Here is a 21,615-nt window from a genome sequence, read left to right as displayed (position 1 = left end):
CATTTACTTAGTGGTTCCTTCTTCCCTTCTCCATCCCAACTGCCTTTTCCCCCAGCAGGTGGGGCCGGCTTCCAAACCACGGCGTGATCCTCCTGGCCCTTATCTCTACTGTCCTTAGGTGTTAGTCTCGTATTATGCTACTTTATATTCCACAAATGAGTGCAGTCATTCTATGTCTGTCCCTCTTTCTGACTAATTTCACTTAGCATGATACTCTCCATGTCTATTCACTTATATGTGAATTTCATGATTTCATCTCAGCTCATTTCATCTCAGGAATACAGCTGCGTAGTATTCCATTGTGTAGATGTACCAGAGTTTCTTTAACCAGTCACCTGTTCTTGGGCACTCGGGATTTTTTTTCCAGATTCTGGCTATTGTGAATAGTGCTGCAATAAACATACAAGTGCAGATGTCATTTCTACTTTTTTTTTTTTTGCATCTCTGGGATATGTAGGGTCATATCAGGAGTGGTATTGCTGGGTCATATGGAAGCTCCATTTCTAGTTTTTGGAGGAATGTCCATATTGTTTTCCAAAAAGGCTGGACCAGTCGGCATTCTGACCAACAGTGAATGAGAATCACCGCATCTGCACCAGCCCTGGTGGCTCTTGTTCTTATTGGTGTGTGCCGGTCTCTATGGTATAAGATGACACCTCATGTTGTTTTGATTTGCATCTCCCTGAAAAATGAATGCTTTAGTACGGGAACAGACTCACGGGTGCCGATCTCCGTGGAGACTTGGGGTGTGAAAGTGCCTGTTTGCAGGGTGACGGCGAGGTCTTCTTCCTGAAGGAATGCACCAAGAGGCACGCGGACTCCATCGACAGGAGATTCTGCTTCGACGTCGAAGCTGCTGACCGGTGAGCTGGTGGGACTCGAGGAGGGGGCAGGGGTGCGGGTGGACCATTGCGGAGGTGTGGGGGGTGGGGCTTCTTGGTCTGTGGAGTGGTCACTGTGCCTTGATTCTGTTTGCAGTCATTTGAACCGGCCGTGTCCCCTAGCAGGTGACCTTGGAGGTTCTCTGTCCCGTCCTCTGTTCTTGGGCACTCGGAGAGGGACAGAGCCTGACCGGTCTCCCTCCTGTGCGGGATATAGAGAAACTTCGTAGGGGAGTGACATGCTGGAGGCAGCAGGAAGTGCTGTGTCTCGGCGTGTGCCTCAGGGGGTGGGGACACCAGACAGGGAAGGGCGCCACCCGCTCAGTAGCTGTAGTAACAGTACCGTAAACCACAGAGCCGGAAGAAACAGGGATAAAGGTGCCTGCCGCAGACCGAGCGGGGATGTGGGAGGGAGACGGGGGACGCTGGTGGAGGGACACGTGCTGGGACATTCTGCTCCCGAAACTCAGTCATGAGTGACTTGGTAATCCACCGTGACACAATAACAAAATTAAAAAAATAACCTGGGAGCACTTCCGGGTACGAGTGGCCTTGAGGAATTGTGGGCCGAGGTGGAACAGGGTGGCTGGTGTCTCTCTCAGGCCAGAGTTGTTCTTGTGGGGGGGATTTCAGGGTATTTGGATGCAGGTCCACAGGGAAACTCATTATTCAAAATCCAGGTAGGCGAGTAATATCCATGCCCAGGGAAGACGGGCTAGGAGGCTGGTCAGTGGTTGGAATCAACAAGTGTGTGTGGGCGGAGGGTAGGTAAGATAGAGAAGGGACCAGCGTGACAATAGTAGCTGGGAATGATCACGCTGGACAGGATCTGAGGTAAAAAGTAGGTAAAGGGACATACCGGATAACCTTTCAGTATCTGTATTGCAAACCACAATGCCCCCCAAAAAGTGGGGGAGGGAGAGAGGGAGGGAGGAAGGGAGGGAGAGAGAGAGAGAAAGAGAGAGAGAGAGAGAGAGAGAGAGAGAGAGAGAGAGAGAGAGAGAGAGAGAGAGAGAGGGAGGGAGGGAGGGACACTGGTGCTGGGAGATGTACACTGGCGGAGGGATGGGTGTTGGAACACTGGATGACTGAAACCCGGCTATGGACATCTTTGTAGGGGTCTGTTTCACAGTGATTCAATTAAAAGGAAAAAAAAAATCCAGGGCTGGAGTGCAGTGGGGAGGGTGTTTGCCTTGCGTGCATGCAACCCGGGTTCGATCCCCAGCATCCCATATGGTCCCCCGAGTGCTTCCTTGAGTGCTGAGCCAGGAGTCACCCCTGAGCATGGCTGGGTGTGGCCCCAACACCAAAACTCAAAATGCAAAATCCAGTTCTTTTCTGCCATGTGAGTTTAATGGTTAAATAATAATAACAATAACAATAGTAATAATAATAATAATAATAATAGTAAGGCTCTGGGGCTGGGGAGGTAGCGCAGAAGGACGGGACAGTCTCCGCCTGGCAGTGTGGTTCCCAGAGCATGGCTGGGGGCCCCACCCCTCCTCCCCAGCCCGTCCAGGAGTGATCCCCGAGCACCGCCGCCCTCCCCCCTTGCTTGGCAGCAGCTGACCTTCCACTGTGCGCCCCAGGCCCCCCGTGCCTCCCTTCTCTCCTCCTCCAAGCCCACCTTTGCCTGCAGCGCCCCCTGTCGGGGGGCAGTTGCCAAGGGCGTCACTGGCGTCCTGGCAGCTGTGTCCGAGGCCCAGTTCCCAGCCCTGGTCTGTGCTGGCCGGTCCCGGGTCACAGGCGCCTCACAGCCCAGGGCAGTGCAGCCGAGGGACCTGCTGCTTCTCCCTCCCCGCTTCCTTTCGGCACTGCGGATTCCTTCCCAGTGCCTCGTTGGCCCGGGGTCCTCGCCTGCCACCCCAGCCACAGCCCGGCCCGAGGCCCCGCCTTCCCGCGTGCGGGCAGCGCCCACGCTTCCGGGGCTCCCCCCCCTCTTCTCTGCGCTGCGCTAACGCACATCCTGATGTCTGGGTGCGGGGCCGTGTTTGAAGCAGCGCGGAGGTGAGAGCTATTAATTGCATTTTGTGAAATTTCTAGGAATTCTTGGAGGAAAACAAGGTATAATTCCGTATGAGAGGCATGTAAGCTTTCACGTAGATAACGCATAAAACAACTCCACTGTATCATATAAATGCTAAGTGTGTGTCATTTGCTTTTTAGAAAGCAGAAGTGATCCATGATGATTGCATGGCTCATTCTAAAGTTTCCGGGTGAACTTGGAAACACGCTTTCTTCATAGAGGCGTTCCCTTCATTCATGTCTTTGGGGTCCTATGGTCTTTCTGTTGAACCAGAGACTTCTGGGGTCTTTGTTTGATTTGCTCCTTTCAGAACAGGGAAACAGGATTCAGGCTCAATGCCACCGACGGGTGGTGTTTGGGGTTTCTGCCTCTCTTTACTCCCCCGTCCTGGGAACTGTTGTTGGCCCCTGTCTTTGGAGGGAAATCTGGAGTGGCGAGTGTTCTCTGGGCATCCTAACAGGGCTTGAAGGCAGTTTTCTGGAGCTTGAGTGAGATGGGAATGTCTTCTCCCCTGGATTCCTGGCTGGGTACATTGCTGGGAAGAACGAGGCATCCTTGGTTTCCTACCAGTCAGGCTAGAAATTCCCTAGGGCCGCTGCACTCATTTGTGGAATATAAAATAAGATAATATGGGGCTGGAGCAATAGCACAGCAGGTAGGGCGTTTGCCTTGCACGCAGCCGACCCGGGTTCAAATCCCAGCATCCCATATGGTCCCCTGAGCACCGCCAAGGGTGATTCCTGAGTGCATGAGCCAGGAGTGACCCCTGTGCATTGCTAGGTGTGACGCAGAAAGAAAAAAAAATATAATATGAGACTAACACCCAAGGACAGTAGACACACGGGGCAGGAATATTGCCCCATAGTCGGAAGCCTGCCTCATGAGCTGGGGGAGAAGGCAGCTGGGATAGAGAAGGGATCACTAAGACTAAGACAAGGATGGCTGGAGGGATTGTTCGGGATGGGAGATGTGTGCTGAAAGCAGATAAAGGACCAAACATGATGGCCTCTCAGATCTTTATTGCTAACCGTAGTGCCCAAAAGTATATAGAGAGAGCGTATGGGAGAAATTGTCTGCCATGGAGGCAGGGGGAGGGCTGGAAAAGGGGGGATACTGGGGACATTCGTGGTGAGGAATGTGCACTGGTGGAGGGATGGGGTGTTTGATCATTGTATGATTGAAACTCAAACATGAAAACTTTGTAACGATATCTCACGGTGATTCAATAATGAAAAAAAAATGATTAAAAAAAAGAAAGAAATTCCCTAAGGCCTGGAGCCCTGGGCTGGGTAGAGCAAGAGTCCAGGACCTCGTGTGTTCAATTTTGAATTTCATGCTATGTGGGAATCCTGGTCTGAGCTTGCTTGTCCCAAAGTACCGTCCAGTGTTCCACGAAGCCTGAGCACCGCCAGACTCTCCCGGGTGAGATGAAATTGAATCCTGCGTGGAAGTGACACAACTGAAATTAGACTCGGCCAGATGCTGTCATCCGGCTGTCTCCTTTCCTTCTGGGTCACCCATCGGACCTCTGCATTCCCGAGTTTTCTGCCAGACCCACCCTCCGTGGGGATGTGTGTCCAGGATCCCCATCGGGGAACTCTCTGGTTCTCTCCCAGCTCACCGTGTATGTTCACGTGTGTCTCCTTATTTGGCTGCTTTTATTCCTTGTGTTGGTAAACAGGGATTGTAACTGTGTTTGCGATTGTTCTGGCAGGGGGTGCGGCTGTCGGTGAGTGGTTTCCCCTGGTAGTTCACCAGATACGGGTCGACTCAGGATGCTTCTCCAGTTTTCTTTTTGCTTCTGCTTGGGAGGCTGGGAGAGGTCAGACCAGGGTCAGTACTGGGCTCTCGGGCCTGTTGTCTCTGGGTGGTACTGGCCTTCCCCTGCCCCCTCGGGCCCACGTGCTGCCCCTTTTCCCAGGTGCCACTATCGAGGAGCTGTCCCTAGAAGTTGCACCCAAGAGCTTTGCTGGCCTTCCGTGGGTCTCAGTGGGCGGTTCTGGTTCCGTGGAGATGTGGTCAAGGCTGGGAGTGACGGTCCCTTGTCTCCTGGCTTCCGCGTGTTGACGGGCGCCGTGACCTGCTTGGGTCAGGGTCCGAGTGTCCCAGTGCTGCGTTGCCGTTGGGCGGAGCGTCCCGTGCTTTTGTCTTCTTCCGTTTCACTGGAAGGTGACTTGAGGCGGCATTTGGGAGTGATATCCAGGGGCTGGAGAGCTAGTGCAGGGGTGGAGGCGCTTGCATCCCATGTGGCTGACCGGGTTTGATCCCTGGCACCATATAGGGTCCCCCAAGCACCACTAGGAGGAACCCCTGACCACTGTTGGGTGTGACTGTCCCCCTCCCCCAGTGAAGAAATGAATGGAAGCAAAGTCTCACTGGGGCCTTTTCTCCTGAACCCATAAAGAATTCTTTCAGTTAAACCATAAAAACACAGACACCTCGTTAAAAGATAGGCAAGTGGTCTGGCTGATGCCGTCCCTTCAGCGGACATAACCTTAGGGGGCCAGTCCCACGGAAAGAGGCTTCTTCAAACCCTGAGCCCCTGGGGAAATGCCAGCCCAGACTGTAAGAGGCCCCTCAGGGCCACTGGGAATAAAGTCAGACAGTGTACGGTTGGCGAGGCTTCGGAGGAGCTGCAGCTCACGGCCCTGGTGGCGGAGATTGAAAATGGAATCACTGCATGGTTTATGCGGTTCTCAGAGGCAAGCACAGATGTCACCAACCAAGCCTGAAACGATGCTGCTACTCCAGGCAAGAGGAGGACAAACCTCGATCTGCTTGAAAGTGTGTGTGTGTAGGGGCAGGTGACTCGGGAGACGCCAGGCCAGGTGTCTGTCTGCTGCTGGAGGACAGACAGGTCAGGGGTCAGGGCCGAGGCAGGCTCTGTGTGGCCCAGCCCTGTCGGGAACATCTGGGATAGAGCCGACGGAAAAAGAGACAGAAGTCACTGAGAGGGGCCAAAGCTATAGTCCAGTGGGCAGGGCATTTGCTTTGCATGCAGCTGACCTGGGTTTGATCCCTGACATCCCCTATGCTCCCCTGAGCACCTCCAGGAGTGATTCCCGAGTGTAGAGCCAGGAATAACCCCTGAGCATTGGGGGGTGAGGTGCTGCGGGGTGTGTGGCCCCAAAACAAAAACAAAAACAAACACGCAAAATTGACGAGAGGCTGGAGTAGCAAGTGTGTGCTGTTGGCTAGACTTTTTTTTTTTTTTTTTTTAAATAATTTTATTGAATCACCATGTGGAGGGTTACATAGTTCTCAGGATTATGTCGGTTATACAATTCTCAAACACCCTTCCCTTTACCAGTGCCCATCTCCCATCACCAACCCCCCCAGTATACCTGCCACCCCCTCCCACCTCCCCAGTCCCCACCCTTGTACATGATAAGTTCCACTTCGTTTATGCCTTATCTCGATTACATTCCATGTTTCAACACACAACTCACTACCGTTGTTGGGGTTTCCCCCAAAAAAGGAAAGCAGTCCTATTGCCAAGGAGGCATTTGATAGTTCTCCACTGCTAAGAATATAGAGATATTAAGTCCCGCTGTTTGTTACATAACTTTTCTTTTTCCCCCTTGCCCCGCGCCACCGAGTTCACGCCTGTTTGGTAATCGCCACGCTGCCTGACAAGGGAAAAAAAAACCGAAAAGGATGGTTATTTCCCGTTGGCTAGACTTTTATAGGTTATAAATGATAACTAAATATGTTGATGGCGGGGATGATGAAATGTTCTCCGACGCACTGGTGATGGGACGACAGTCTGAATGTATTAACCTCTTGCATTGGACGCCCCCCCTAGGCAGGCTTGATGGAACGAGAGACTGTCGCTGTACAGTGCTGACCCCCGGGGATGCTGAAACCCAGGGGTCCCCGCCAGCCCCACTGGGACGGACCCCACTCGGCCGGGACCTGGTCGCCTCTCACTGGAGGGGGATTGTGGGGTAGTCGCTTTCCCCGGGAGACGTGGGTGACAGGGAGGCCCCTCCCGTGCGCGCCTCCATAGCTCGCTTGTGACCCACCCACTTGGGCGCCCGCGTGGCTGCCGGGCTCAGCGTCTCCCCCGACACTGAGCTGTGACCCCCGGCTCCACACATGCCCTCACGCCTGTGCCCGCACCCCGTGCTCTGCTCGTCAGTCTGACATTTCAGACCCGGGCCCGGGGCTCGCTTTGTACCTGCTCCTCTTCCCACCCGAAGCGGGTCCCCGACGCCGCTGGCTTTTGCACTGGGCCTCGGTATGGGGGTGGGAGGGTGGAACTGGCCCGAGACGGTTTTTGGGTGCTTTGACACTGACGGCTCAGGGTGCGGGGTACATACAGCGTTGCGTGTGCCACCCCCCCTTTTTTTTTGTTGTTTGTTTAGGTTTTATGGCCACACTTGGTGGTGCTCAGGGGGTTAATCCTGACTGGGTGCTCAGGCGGTGCTCTGGGGGCCGGGGTTGGGGGGTGCTGGGGATCCGACTGTGACCCAGCGGGTCAGCTGTTTGCAAGACAAGCACCTTAGCCCCTGCAGCTCTCTGGCCCTGCCGCCTTTTAATTTTTTTTTTTAAGAGTTATGAAATTGGGGGGCTGGAGCGATAGCATAGCGGGTAGGGCGTTTGCCTTGCACGCGGTCGACCCGGGTTCAAATCCCAGCATCCCATATGGTCCCCTGAGCACGGCCAAGGGTAATTCCTGAGTGCAGAGCCAGGAGTAACCCCTGTGCATCGCCAGGTGTGACCCAAAAAGCAAAAAAAAAAAAAAAAAAAAAAAAGCAAAAAAAAAAGAGTTATGAAATTGTTGTTTCCTAAATACCCGTGTCATTAACATGGGTGTGAGTGCCGTGGCTCCACAGTGGGCTGATACCTTTCTTTTTGAGAATGTTAGCGACAGGTGGTTTTGTTTTATTTAGTCCTGGTCTCGAGACTAGAGTCAGGCTGAGGTATCCCGTCGCCTCGGTGTTTGGGAGTCCTCAGAGTCACCGCTGACCGTACTCACTGGCCGTGGCCCTCGGGGCATAGTCGGTCACCGGGTTAGTGACATGTGCCAGGTAGACCGAGACCCTTAAGCCGGGGTGAGTGAGAAGATGGTACCGATCTGAGAACTCGTTGGGTTTCTGTGAAGTGCCGTCAGCCATCCCGGTGACCTTGGGACAGTGGGTATGAGGCAGTGTCACTTCAGGAGGAATCAAAGCGTCTGCCCAGCGGTCAATCTTGACCAACCGTGGACCGTGGTCAGTGAGCGGACACAGGTTAGCGCTGTCCAGAACAAGACTGGAGCAGCTCCTGCCGTTGACGTGGTGCCATCGGGCTGCTACGAAGTTCTCGGGAAGGGGAAGCCCCGGAAGCAGCCTGTCGCCGTGAAAGCCACGTTCTTCAGCAGAGGAGCTGAGGAGATTAAGGAAGTGGGAGGGGCCTGTGTCCTGGTGGCTTGGAGTCACCTAAAAGCAGGATCGTCAAATGCTACACTGTGGGCTGGAGCGGTAGCACAGCGGGGAGGGTGTTTCCCTTGCACTCGGCTGACCCGGGTTCGATTCCCAGCATCCCATATGGTCCCCTGAGCACCACCAGGGGTGATTCCTGAGTGCAGAGCCAGGAGCAACCCTTGTGCATTGCTGGATGTAACCCAAAAAGCAAAAAAGAAATAAGAAAAAAAAAGCTACACTGCTTTTCTTTTACTGTCAAAAAAATATATATATATTTTTTAAGTTAATTTAATACTGGTAATGCTTATGGTTTGATGTATAAAAGTCACGCACTGCCTTTGGTCCTCTCTGCTCTTTGTTTCTCCTGTGCTACCTCCACCTCCCCCCCTTGTTTTTAAACCCGGTGAGTTAAGTATTTTCGCAGTATGTTCTTCACCGCCGCCTCCGTTGATTTCTATTAGGCCTCTTTCAGGGAAGTTACAATGGGGGCTTCTCCTGGTGGTGCTGGCTTGGGCGTGCTCGGGGGCTCGTGTGGCCATGCCAGGGATGGGGTGGGAAGTTGTGCCACGCAGTACGGGGCCCAGGCCCGGGGCGTTGCCCCCGGGAGGCGGGCATCTGCAGGTGTCTGCTCTGCCACAGAGCCACGGCCCCGGCCCAGTTCTGTCTCTCTTTGGCATATTTCAAAATACATGTCTAGAAGAGTACATCTTGCATTTTATGCTCAATTTTTTATGCTCAAAATAGTTTAAAATGTTTCCATAAAATACATTAAAAAAAAGAAGGTACGAGGTGGTGATAGTCATAAACGTCTTGTTTGGGTGACCACACATGGCTGGAAAAATAGGTGATTAGCATCAGTGCTCCCCCACCGCCCCCAGCCTCAGACTTGCTCAACCCTGTGTGTGTGTGTGTGTGTGTGTGTGTGTGTGTGCGCGCGCGCGAGCACGTGCCCCCCCTGACAGCCAGCCTTTCCTTTCTCTGGACCCATGGCACCTGCATCTCTGGAGTTTTCTCCGAGGGACCATCCATGCCTCAGCCTCTCGGCCTGGGCTCAGTAACTTGCGTTTTAGACGATTATAGAATCTACCTTCTTTCCAGACTCTTCCACAGTGAACCTCTAGTTCGTACCAATTTGCTGCCTTTGCCCTTGTTATTATATATTTAAAATATATTTATTCTCTATTTTAATCCTACAGATAGTAGGAATCGTAATCTTTTAGTTATTCGTTTTGTTTCCTGGGCACTCCCCAAACTGCTCGGGGCTTCCGCCAGGCTCTGTGCTTAGGGATCACTCCTGGCCCGGCTCAGGGGGCCGCAGTGGAACCCCGGTTGGCCGTGTGTGACGCCACTGCCCTACCCGTTGTCCCCTCTCTCTCGCCTCAGTCATAACTTTTAAAGACATGCAATGGGTCACCGACACAGATGCTTATGTAAGAGCACGCATTGATGGTCTCGAACTTCTCTTTTGGGCCTCACAGTATGTTTCTCCATTCTGATTTCCTTTTGTACAGGGCTGAGTTTTTTATCTTGTGCCATTTCTCACCTTCCTTAGGCGAATGTAATTCGGGCATTTCTCATAAGGCAGCCTGCTGGAGGAGCACACTGTCATGCTTTCACTGTCCAGAGGTGTCTTAATCTTGTCTGCGTGTTTTTATGGATGGAAACTCTAAATGTGACAGGTTCCCCCCCAGCATCTCCAAAAGGGAGTTCCATTTCCTGTGGGTTTCACTCCCCACCCCTGACAAGCCATTCATCTTCTTTGCGTCCACTGTAAACTGTTTTTCGGCTGCATTTGGGATGGTTCTCCCCCGCCCCCTCACCTTTTTTTTTTCTTTTTTTATGATAACGTTAGCTGTGGTTTTCTTTGCTTTAGTCTAGCTCCGGAGTCATTCATTTTTTTGGCTATGAGGGTTATTACTTTTTTTTGCTTGTTTTGGGCCACACCCAGTGGTGCTCAGGGGACCATAAGTGGTTCCGGGGATTGAATTTGGGTCTGCCACATGCAAGGCATTGCCCTGCCCCTGTACTGTCTCTCTGGCTCTGGGTTGATACTTCTTACCAGTATTAGAAAATTTTGGGGCCGGTGGTGCGATAGCCCAGAGAGAAGGTACTTGCCTTGCTCGCAGTCAACTGGGGTTCGCGCCCCGACATCCTATATGGTCCCCTGAGCACTGCTAGGAACGATTCCTGAGTGCAGAGCCAGGAGTAACCCCTGAGCATCGCCGGGCATGGCACCCCCTCCTCCCCCCCAAAAAATAAAATGCAGTGGGGGGTTGAAAATAAAGACAGTTATGGAACCTAGAGATGCTCTGTGACTTGGGAGTATAAATAGTACCCCCCCAAAAAAAGAAAAAAACAAAATCTTTATCTTTGATGGGGCTGGAGCGATAGCACAGCGGTTGGGCGTTCGTCTTTCACGCGGCCGACCCTGTGTTCGATTCCTTCGCCCCTCTCGGAGAGCCCGCCCAGCTACCGAGAGTATCGCGCCCACCTGGCAGAGCCTGGCAAGCGCCCTGTGGCGTATTCCATATGCCAAAGACAGTAACAATAAGTCTCACAATGAGAGACGTTATTGGTGCCCGCTCGAACGAATCGATGAGCAACGGGATGACAGTGACAGTGTCTTTGATGCTTCAGTTTTGTTTTAAGCCTCTTTCTTTCTCTTCTGCCGCCTCCTGGGATTCCCAGAGCATCGTGTGAGACCGTTTGGCGTTAGTCTCACCTGCACCTCTAGGATTTTTATTTCTCTACAGAGGCTGTTGATGGCAAAGGATGCTGATGACATTGCGAAGGAACTGAATTGTTTTGTTTTTGTTTCGGGGCCACACCTGGCAATGTTCAGGGCTTACTCCTGTCTCTGCTCTCAGGAATTACTCCTGGCGGTGCTCGGGGGACTATTGGGGATGCCACTGATCGAACCCAGGTCAGGTGTGTGCAAGGCAAATGCCCTGCCCCACGGTACTATTGCTCTAGCCTCAGGAACGTAATTTTCAGTGTTTAAATTTCATCCTTTTGTCTCATTATTTGGGGGGTCCACGCCCAATAGGGCTCAGGTGGTGCTGGGCGCTGGGGCCAGCAGACCCCACAGGGGTGCAGGGCGGGACCCTGATAGGCTGCAGGCAAGACAGGTGTCTTACCCCTCTACCGTCTCTCCAGCCTGCAGGAGTGTCGTGACGTGACGTCGAGTCCCCGAGACAGATGACGGTCAACCAGCCGCGCAGAGCCGAGTGGGGAAACCCACCAGGGTGGGGCTGGGAGTCGGGAGGGAGCAGAGAAATTCCCGGCCAGAGCCTGTGCTGAGTCTTTCGAGACCAGGTGGGGGCTGAGAAGGGGAAGCGGCACCGATTGGCAGGTTCCAGGGAGGTCGGGAGCTCTGGGTGGCCTGGGTGGTCCTCACGTCCTCACATTGAGTCACTGGACCCCCTTCACGCCCTGGGAGACTTTTCCAATCCGCTGAGAGAGTAGGCGGACGTCGTCAGTCTTAGTGGAAAATGGGAGGTCCTGCGTGAGCGTCTCTGAAGCATGTGACTGTAGATTTGGGTTGACCGCCCCCCTCCTTCGGCCCCCCCCCCCCCCGCAACTCTCCTGAACGTGGTTCGTGACTCCCCCGTTTCTGTGAGGTTTCAGAGTGATGTGTGTGCTGCTTTCCCCGTTGGGGGTCAGGTCCAGGGCAGGGCTTCCTGCGGGCCAGTGTGCTTTTGCCCTTCCCCTTGGTGCAGCGTTCCCAAGCTCTTCGCGGCTGTTCTTCCTGGTTCCCTGCCTCTGGCTGTTTCTCTCCGCTGCCATCGGTTCCCATGCCGCCTCACTCAGCCGCCGGCTCCGCATGGTCACGTGTGTCTCCCCCCTCTTGGCTATTCTCATACAAACCCATCGATCACGTACGGAGGACGGAAGGAAAACACATCAACCTGTGTTGATAAAAATAAAATGCGGTGGGGAGTTGAGAATCAAGACAGTTATGGAACCTAGAGACGCTCTGTGGCTTGCGATAGCCCTGGGGTATAAATGGTCCTGAGAAATGAGCTTTTTTTTTTTTTTTGAGTGGGTGGAAAGGGATTGAATCGGAGGTGGCAGGACTTGACAAAGCTAAGCCGTCAGAGCGTCACTGTCAGCATTCAGCTGTACCCATCCCAGCCAGGGCCGTAAGGACGAGCAGACACCCACTCAGTGCAAGCTGTTCTTGTTCACCTGCTTTATTTATTTAGTTAGTTACTTTTGCTTTTTTGGTCACACCTGGCTATGCACAGGATTATTCCTGGTTCTGCACTCAGGAATCACTCCTGGCAGTGCTCTGGGGACCATATGGGATGCTGGGAATTGAACCCGGGTCAGCTGTGTGCAAGGCAAAAGCCCTACCTGCTGTGCTATCATTCCAGCCCCCTCACCTGCTTTATTTTTGTCCTTGGTGAAGATGATACTGTTGTGCCTGATTTCCCCCCAAAAGCCCGCTTCTCCTCTCCGTGCTTTCCACAGCTGAGCGAGTCTCCCGCCCCCCCCCCCCCACAAGTCCTGGGTGCGGACGAAGTGCATTATTCGGGGAAGGAGAGAAAAACGGCATTAGCAGCCGGGCCGGGGGGGAGGAGAGGCCGCAATACCAGCCCGAGAACCGCCAACTCTTTCCACTCTGGTTCTCGCTCCTGTAGCATCACTAGCGCCACGTGAGCGTCGGCATGAAGGGAAGCTCCGTGCTCCGAGAGCCTTCCCGCGGGCTCCTGGCTGGGGGAGCTGTCCTGCCCCTTCCCCGTCACCCCCGTGCTGCCCTATTTAAGGCGGAGACTGAAACATCCCCGTCTCCGGCACCGAAGGCGGCCGGCAGCTTCATTTAACGCTGCGCTTCTTTCAAAGCTCAGATGTGTCTCCTGGGGCTGGAGTGAGGGCACAGCGGGTGGGACACGTGCCCGGCGCATGGCTGACCCAGGCTGGCTCCCTGCCATCCCACAGGGTGCCCTGCAGCTCGTTAGGAGGTGACCTGCCACGGGGGCCCCCCCCAGGACAAACAAAATGTGTCTCTTTCCCCTCCACCCCCGAAATGTCGTTTTTGCTTAAGGATTTCCTAGCGGTTGGTGGCGGACCCGTAGGTGGGTGGTGCTGAGATAGTTCATGTTTAAAACCCCGTTAATAAGTCTGTGAACTGCCGCTGCGCTGTGCACGGGAGAGGCCGGCTCAGTAAGTAGGGGCTCTCGGAGCAGTGCTCGGGATGGGGCGGGAGCCTGGCCTTACGTAACCGTGAGTGACGCGCCCTCTCAGCCAGGGTTGGCAGCGTGGAGAGGGCACGGGGTGGGGGGGGGCGGGGGATGAATTCGTTCTCACAAGCGCGACTGTTTTGAGTTGCCTTGTTGTTCTTCGTCACGGTGCGAGCAGGAATAGACTCGGCCTCCGTCTGTGCTGCGCCTCCCTCCCTCCAGCCCAGCCAGCCGGCGGCTCAGTTCTCTCGGTGCTTGGGGCTGAGTCACTGTGCTCCCAGGCAGGGTGCATGGTGGTACCTGAGCGCTGATGCCACCTGGGGCTTTTATCCAGACGTCACCGGACTGTTTCTCCTGCAGCTTGGCAGCCGTCGCCCTCCCCTGCCACTCAGTAGCTGTGATTCCATTTCATAACTCTAAAGTCTGGGTTTCAACACTGGTTTTTTTTCCCCCCTTGGGTTTCTAGTTCTCAGAAACAGCCGTGTTTCTTTTTTTTTTTTCCTTTATTTTTTATTGAGTCACCATGATGTACAGTTACAAAGCTTCCGTGTTTTGAGTTTCATTCAATGATCGAACACCCATCCCTCCACCAGTGCACATTTTCCAACACCAGTGTCCCCGGTATCCCTCCCCCATCCCAACCCTCCCCCTGCCTCCATGGCAGACGGTTTCCCCCCTATTCTCTCTCTACTTTTGAGCACTGTATCAATGTCATCCCGTTGTTCGTTGATTTACTCGAGTAGGCACCAGTAACATCTCTATTCCTTCCAGCCCTGAGATTTTAGCAGCCTCTCCTTACTCATCTTTCCCAACGATTGGAGGCTCTTTCAGGGTCAGGGGAATGAGACCTATTGTTACTGTTTTTGGCATATAGAATACGCCACGGGTAGCTTGCCAGGCTCTGCCTGTGCGGGCGGGATACTCTCGGTAGCTTGCTGGGCTCTCTGAGAGGTAATACTTTTGAGCATTATGGTTTGCAGTACAGATACCAAGAGGCCATCATGTTTGGTCCTTTATCTACTTTCAGCACACATCTCCCATCCCGAACGATCCCTCCAACCATCATTGACTTAATGATCCCTTCTCTATCCCAGCTGCCTTCTCCCCCAGCTCATGAGGCAGACTTCCAATTATGGGGAAATATTCCTGGCCCTTGTCTCTACTGTCCTTGGGTGTCAGTTTCATATTATGTTATTCTATACTCCACAAATGAGTGCAGTCCTTCTATGTCTGCCCCTCTCTTTCTGACTCATTTCACTTAGCATGATACTCTCCATATCCATCCACTTACATGCAAATTTCATGACTTCATCTCTCTTAACAGCTGTATAGTATTCCGTTGTGTAGATGTACCAATTTTCTTGAACCAGTTGCCTGTTCTCGGGCACTTGGGTTGTTTCCAGATTCTGGGTACTGTGGAAACAGCCATTCTTTGCATCTGTCCCCTCTGTTTGTGGCAGGGCAGGGGATTTGGGAGAGTCCCCAGCTCCACCTGCAGTAACTCTTAGCCCCCTCTCCTGGCACTGGGCGGCCTGAGGTGGCAGTGAAAGCTGGTTTATCCTTCAAGCCACAGATAAGTGCTCCCTGAGCAGCCTCTGGAGGTGAGCCCGAGTCGTGCCCCCTTATCCTCAGGGCACCGGGGTCCCTCCCTGGCAGGACCCGCAGCTTGCCGAGCTCAGGGCTGCTCCTGACTGTGCCCAGGATCACTCCTGGCGGTGTTCCGGGAACCCTCAGTGGTGCTGGGGACTCAAACCTGGGTCGGCTACGTGCCAGGCTGCGTGCCAGGCTGGTGCCGTCACCCCTGGGATCTGCGTGTCCTGATGCCCCTTTGGCTTCCCTGTCTGGCTCCGAGGGGGCGGGTTTCCCTCCCTGCCCGGCTGTCCCTGCCACCGTCTCTTCCAGGTCCCGACTCAGCCTCGACGTTCCTGGCTCAGGGTCTCTGTCCTTGTCCGCCTCCCCGGACGGGGTCTGCGCTGTTTCCCCCGGGGCGCTGCTGGGAGGCCTCGGGGGACCGGGTGGGCGGTGGTCTCTGCTCCCCCCCAGCTCGGTGCCCTGTGTAGTAGTGTGGCGCCCGAGTGCCCAGCCAGGGTGCGAGCTCGTGGCCTGCATCACTGCTGCTCTGAGGCTGGGCCTGTCGTCTCTTGCTCCCACAGCCACCTGGGCGTTTCCTTCGTTTTTTATTATTTATTTTATTTTATTTGTTTTACTGAATCACTGTGAGATTGACCCTTACAAAGCTGTTCGTGATTGGGTTTCAGTTGCACAGTGCTCCAACACCCGTCTCTCCACCAGAGTACCTGTCCCAGCACCCGTGTCCCCAGGCTCCCTCCACCACCCCTACCCCACCCCCTGCCTGCCTCTATGGCGGGGCTTTACTTCTCTGTCTCTCCCTCTGTCTCTGTCTCTCCCTCTGTCTCTGTCTCTCCCTCTGTCTCTTTCTCTCCTTCTCTGTCTCTGTCTCTCCCTCTGTCTCTGTCTCTCCTCTCCCTCTGTCTCTGTCTCCCTCTGTCTCTCCCTCTCCCTCTTCCTCTCCCTCTTTCTCTCCCTCTCTGTCTCTGTCTCTCCCTCTGTCTCTGTGTCTCCCTCTCCCTCTGTCTCTTTCTCTCCCTCTCTGTCTCTCCCTCTATCTCTGTCTCTCTCTCTCCCTCTGTCTCTGTCTCTCACTCTCCCTCTGTCTCTCCTTCTGTCTGTCTCTCCTTCTGTCTCTGTCCCTCTGTCTCTGTCTCTCCCTCTGTCTCTGTCTCTCCCTCTATCTCTCCCTCTCCTTCTGTCTCTCACTCTCCCTCTGTCTCTCCTTCTGTCTGTCTCTCCTTCTGTCTCTGTCCCTCTGTCTCTGTCTCTCCCTCTGTCTCTGTCTCTCCCTCTATCTCTCCCTCTCCTTCTGTCTCTGTCTCTCCCTCTGTCTCTCCCTCTATCTCTCTCTCTCCTTCTGTCTCTGTCTCTGTCTTTCCCTCTGTCTTTGTCTCTCCCTCTGTCTCTGTCTCTCCCTCTGTCTCTGTCTCTCTCTCTCGGGACTGTTGAGTGCACTGGGCCTCCCACTGTTGGCCTCAAGTGGTTGGGGTATCCAGGTTACCCTGTGAAAGTTCCGCATGAGGGGCCAGAGGTGGATCTTACCTCTGGGGGAGGGGGAGTAACTGGCGGCCACGACCCTCCTGGAAAACCTCGCTCACCCCAGTCCGACCTGCAGGAGGAGCCGTTCAGGGCTCGCCTGCTCCCTCTGCAGTGCTCACGGTGGCTCCCGCCGGCTTACTCACAGGGAAGTTCCTCCCTGCGGGTCTTTCCCGTGCAGGGGGTGGGGGCACGTGGATCAAGGACTGGCCTCTGACCCTGGCTGGGCAGGCAGCCCGGGTGGGCTGTGGGCATGGCCGGTGCCAAGCAGTTCTCCCAAAGTGGGTCGGCTGCCCGCTGGGTGCTGGAAGCCGGGTGGTCCCAGCAGACAGGTGGCCGGGATCTTGTTCTTCTGGGAAGCAGGCGGCGGGGCAGACAGCTGGGCGGCCTCCGGTCCAGCAGACTTGGGAGTTTCTGTCCCTGATGCCCGACCCTTCGCTGCAGACCCAGTGCCCCGTGGTTTCTCCTGGGGACCCAGGTGCCACGTTCGCTCTGGCACGTTGTTTCCCTTCGAGTTCTTCCCTTTCTGGGTCAGCGCCGCACTTCCTCCTTCTGGGCAGTCCTGGCGGACTTCTCAGTGGAGACTTTTTGTTTGCTTCCACGGCAGCGTCTGCACCTGAAGAAATAGGATCACGGACACGGGAAACCGTCATTAACCGTGTCTCAAACCACAGCACCTCAAGAAAAAAAGTCAAAAAAAAGAACTTTTTCACTTAAGCCCCCCCCTTTTTTTTTTGTCTTTTTGGGTCACACCTGGCGATGCACAGGGGTCACTCCTGGCTCTGCAATTACTCCTGGTGGTGCTTGGGGGACCATGTGGGATGCTGGGAATTGAACCCGGGTCGGTCACGTGCAAGGCAAACGCCCTACCCACTGTGCTATCACTCCAGCCCCTGACCTAAGCTCTTGACAGACTCACGCAAATGGAACATGAACTGGGGGTTTCCATCTCCACCTCTTTTCCTCTTGGTGGTGGGGGGGAGGCGCCTCCCGGGTCCCAGACACCGACAGACGCGCACTTGCTGGGCCCCGAGCCCGGGACGTGTCACCGACCAGGGCTCAGCTCGGGTGCCTCTGGCCTCGGGCCCGGCCTGCCCCTGCTGTAGGAGGCGGCTGTGCCCGCGCGGTCACAGGGGCCTGACCCTCATCCGTCCTGCCGGGGTTGGGGGCCCACCCCAGGCCAGCGTGAGAGCAGGAGCACACGCGCCCAGTGCTGCTCGTGAGGGGGGGCTGGGGGAGTTGCTGGTCTGTTCCCCTCCCCCCGTCCTGAGTGTGGTCCACTTCGGCCGGCGTGTGGCGCAGATGGCCGTCTTTTGCTCGTGCCCGCTGCAGGGGAGAGTTCCTGCGAGCGTTGGGGCCGTCACTCCCCCCACCCCCGCCCTGTGGCATGGCGGGGCCCTTCCTGCTCCCTCCGTCCTTCCCACAGCCCCGTGGGGCTCGGGAAGTGGAGCAAGGCCCCACGTTCCCTCCTGTCCAGCTGTGCACAGCCGACCCCCTCACCGCATCCCTTCTCAGTCCTGCCCCCGCCCTGAGAAACAGCTTTGCAGATCACCGCGGCCTCCAAGCTGCGGCTGGCTCCTTGCGTCTGAGGGTCCGGGGGGAGAGAAGCTCCAGTGGACAGCCCCTACCTCTGGGGCGGGGACACCAGCACGGCAAGGGGACAGTGCGGGATGATGACAGTCCCATGGCGGTGGGCCACAGAACTGAGACCGCCAAGCAGGGGGGAGGAGGGGAGGGTGGAGGGGGAGGGCACAGAGGGCTGGCTCCCCACTGAGGGTCAGTGTATGTTGTGTATGGTTTTCATGATGAAAAATTGAAAACCAACTCTTTATTAAAAAAATGGAACCACCGTGAGCTAGAGCATTGCAAAATTGTTCGTGATTGCGTTTCAGTCACACAGTGTTCAACACCCGTCCCTCCGCCAGCGTGATTTCCCAGCACACTGTCCCCAGGTCCCCTCCCATCCCTTCAAGATCCCCCCAGCCTGCATCTATGGCAGACACCTCTATCCTCTCTCTGGCTCTCTCTTCCCTCTCTTTCTCTCCTCTCTCTGTCTCTCTTCCCTCTCTCTTTCTCTCCTCTCTCCTCTCTGTCTCTGTCTCTGCTCCTCTCTCTCCTCTCCTCTCCTCTCCTCTCCTCTCCTCTCCTCTCCTCTCCTCTCCTCTCCTCTCCTCTCCTCTCCTCTCCTCTCCTCTCCTTTCCTCTCCTCTCCTCTCCTCTCCTCTCCTCTCTCCTCTCCTCTCCTCTCCTCTCCTCTCCTCTCTCATCTCTCTCCCCCTCCCCCCCATCTCTCATTTCAGGCATTGTGGTTTGCAATACGGATGCTGCAAGGTTATCGTATCTACCCCTCTACCTGCTTTCAACACTCAGTTCTTGTCCGGAGTGATCATTTCCAACGTTGTCATAAAACCCTCCTCTATCCTGACCACCCTCCCTCTCCCACACCCTTGGCCCACCACTGACCAGTCCCCCTGGCCCGTTTTCTCTGGCCTTGAATATTAGTTTCAGTACTGAAAAACCAACTTCTTCATTGCGCCCCCTTCCTTTTGGGGCCGGGGAGAAGGCGGGGCTGTGTTGGCAGCGGCCGGAGACTCACCTAACTGTCCGTGGTGTCTTGCAGGCCGGGCGTCTCCTTGACCATGCAGGCGTTCTCCGAAGAGGAGCGGACGGCAGTGGTTGGAAGCGCTGGGTGGAAAAGAAGCTGTAAGAAGAAGACCCCTGGGGAGCCCTAGCCCGCATCCGCCAGAGTCCCAGACGCCCCGGGGTGCCAGTGTCTTTCTTAGGATCCACTGGGGATGGTATCCCGGAGAGCTTTGTGGCATGTGACGGGAAACGTTCCCGATGCCGGGTGGGGGTGGGGGAGGTGGTGGGGGGGCTCGCCTTCCTCTGGGAGCCCTCCGTTGTCTCTGGGTTGTACCTGGACGCCTCCGTTGTCCACCTGGGTTGTAGCGGGTCGGAACTTACCTGGGCCGTGATGCACGTTCCTCTCCGAGTGCTTCTCTGGCCGCCGTCCGACCCCCTCCTTCTCCCTCCCCGGGTGGTAGTTTGGGGTGCCGAGCAGTAAGTGCAGTTCCCTCTGTCCTCGCAGCAGAGGCAGCGGGTTCCCCCCTAATGATCTGGCCCGGCCGAACAGTTGACGGCCTTTGCTCGGTGAAGGGTCGCGCCTGCCGCGGAGTAAGGAGGAGAAGTCGAGGCAGAGAGCGGAGCCCAGGGGGCCCCTTGGTTCACAGCTTGTATTTCTGAATAGAAATACAAGTGGGCTGGTGGTTTTTTGTTTTTTTGCAAATTATATATTGAATTAAGGGCTTCATGAAGAGAATTATAGAAAACACCCGAGGACTGCTGTAAGGAAACCGCATAGATGCTTCTGACTGAGGAACTGCTTGTGCAAGAGCCAGGCGAGCTTTTCTAGGAAGCATCGGCCTTTCGGCACAGTTGGAGAAAAAGAATCAGAGGGGCCAGAGCCATAGTACAGCGGGAAGGACATTTGCCTCGCGCGTGGCCGGCCTGGGTTCGATCCCTGGCATCCCGTCTGGCCCCGGAGTTCTGCCAGGAGGGACTCCTGAGTGCAGAGTCATGACTAAGCCCTGAGCATTGCCCCCACCCCATTTATTTATTTTTTTTAAATAAATGGACGGGAGAGCGCCTGACTGGGAAAGGCGTGAAGGATGGAGAGAGAAGGGCGGAGGAGAGAGGGCAGAGGCCAAGGGTTTCAGCCGAGCGCTTGGTGTTGGTGTCCCGATGACGGACCTTTGGCCCAGTTGTGTAGTGGCCGGGCCGGCCAGTGGGACCCCCGCTGGGAGGGTCACCCAGAGCGCAGGCCATAGGGTCCTTTGTGGGCCTCCAGCATCTTCCCGGAAGTGAAAATGGCATTAATCTGGGGGACAGTCGGTAGGACAAGGGGACGGGGGCACGGAAGGAAGGAAGGCCAGGGGGGTCACGGGGAGGGTGAGGGTGAGGACCCCTGACCCTGAGGGCCGGTTCCAGGTCCTAGGTACCAACACAGCTGCCTGAGGCTTGGGCTCTGCCTGGTGTGTGTGTGTGTGTGTGTGTGTGTGTGTGTGTGTGTGTGTGTGTGTTGGGGAGGCCCCCTTGTGCCCTCTGTGCTCGCCCCATCTCCATTGGATGGAGCCAGACCGGGCGTAATGCGAGTTCTGGCTGCGGTGACCACGGGTCCCTGCCTGCCGCCCACCCATGGCCCGGTGGGGCGCGCTGTTGTCCACGTGTCGCTAAGTAAACGCCATGTTCTGAGACCCAGTGGGCACCAAAGGGGCGTCGTCCCCTCGGCATGCTGCAGCCTCCGTGCCATCTGCGGCCACGTTGGCATGTTCGGAGTTGCCGTAAAGTCACCTAAGGCTCCCGAGGGCTCTGGGCCTCTCCGTCCTCCTTTTGCCCCCTTTTCTGTTTCATTTGTTTGTGTTTTCTGTCCACACCCACAATGCTCAGGGCTTGCTCCTGTCTCTGCACGCAGGAGTCCCTCCCGGCAGGGCTCGGGGGACCGATGGGGTGTCGGGAAGGAACCGGAGCCGGCTGCGTGCAAGGCGGGTGCTCCACCCTGAGGGGCCCCTTTCCTGATCCATCTGGGGTCGAGCCTTTCACAGCCCGTCACTAAGGCGGGTGTTCCCGGGACGCTGTAGGAACGCCCGCTGACTCTGAATGCTGGTCTGGTAAAACTCCCGTCTTGCTTTTCTCTCTCGCCAGCTGTTCCCTCGAGCGATCCTGCCGAGGCCCGAAGGAAGTAAGTGCTCCCCGCGCCAAATGACCCCTCAGCCCTTCCTGCCTCTCGGGCGTCCTTGTCTCTGCTGCAGGGTCGCGTGCTTGGGGCCCCTGGCCCGGTTTGCCCCCTCCCCCCACACTGTGCCCCTTCTCCGAAGAAGCCAAGATTCCCACACACACCCGGCCCGGGCTCCTGTCCGCTTCGCTTTGAACCCGAGACATCCCGCGTGCCCTTTGAGCGACTTTCGGGCTCCGAGCAGGATGGGGCAGGAAGCTCTCTGGCCCCTCAGTCT

General features: G+C 55.6%; 1 protein-coding gene across 1 annotated transcript in view; it reads left to right on the top strand.

Moving 5' to 3' along the window:
- Positions 1-21,615, top strand: part of ARHGAP10 (Rho GTPase activating protein 10) — a 217,318-nt gene that overhangs the window by 86,959 nt on the left and 108,744 nt on the right. The window contains 4 exon segments of the mRNA XM_055144565.1: positions 769-863; positions 19,227-19,272; positions 19,274-19,309; positions 21,308-21,344. Coding sequence (XP_055000540.1) covers positions 769-863; positions 19,227-19,272; positions 19,274-19,309; positions 21,308-21,344 — 214 coding nt within the window.

Source organism: Sorex araneus, chromosome 7, assembly GCF_027595985.1.
Source record: "Sorex araneus isolate mSorAra2 chromosome 7, mSorAra2.pri, whole genome shotgun sequence".
Lineage (NCBI taxonomy): Eukaryota > Metazoa > Chordata > Mammalia > Eulipotyphla > Soricidae > Sorex > Sorex araneus.
The sequence above is the reverse complement of the archived record's forward strand: the minus strand, read 5'-3'. Positions and strand labels throughout refer to the sequence as shown.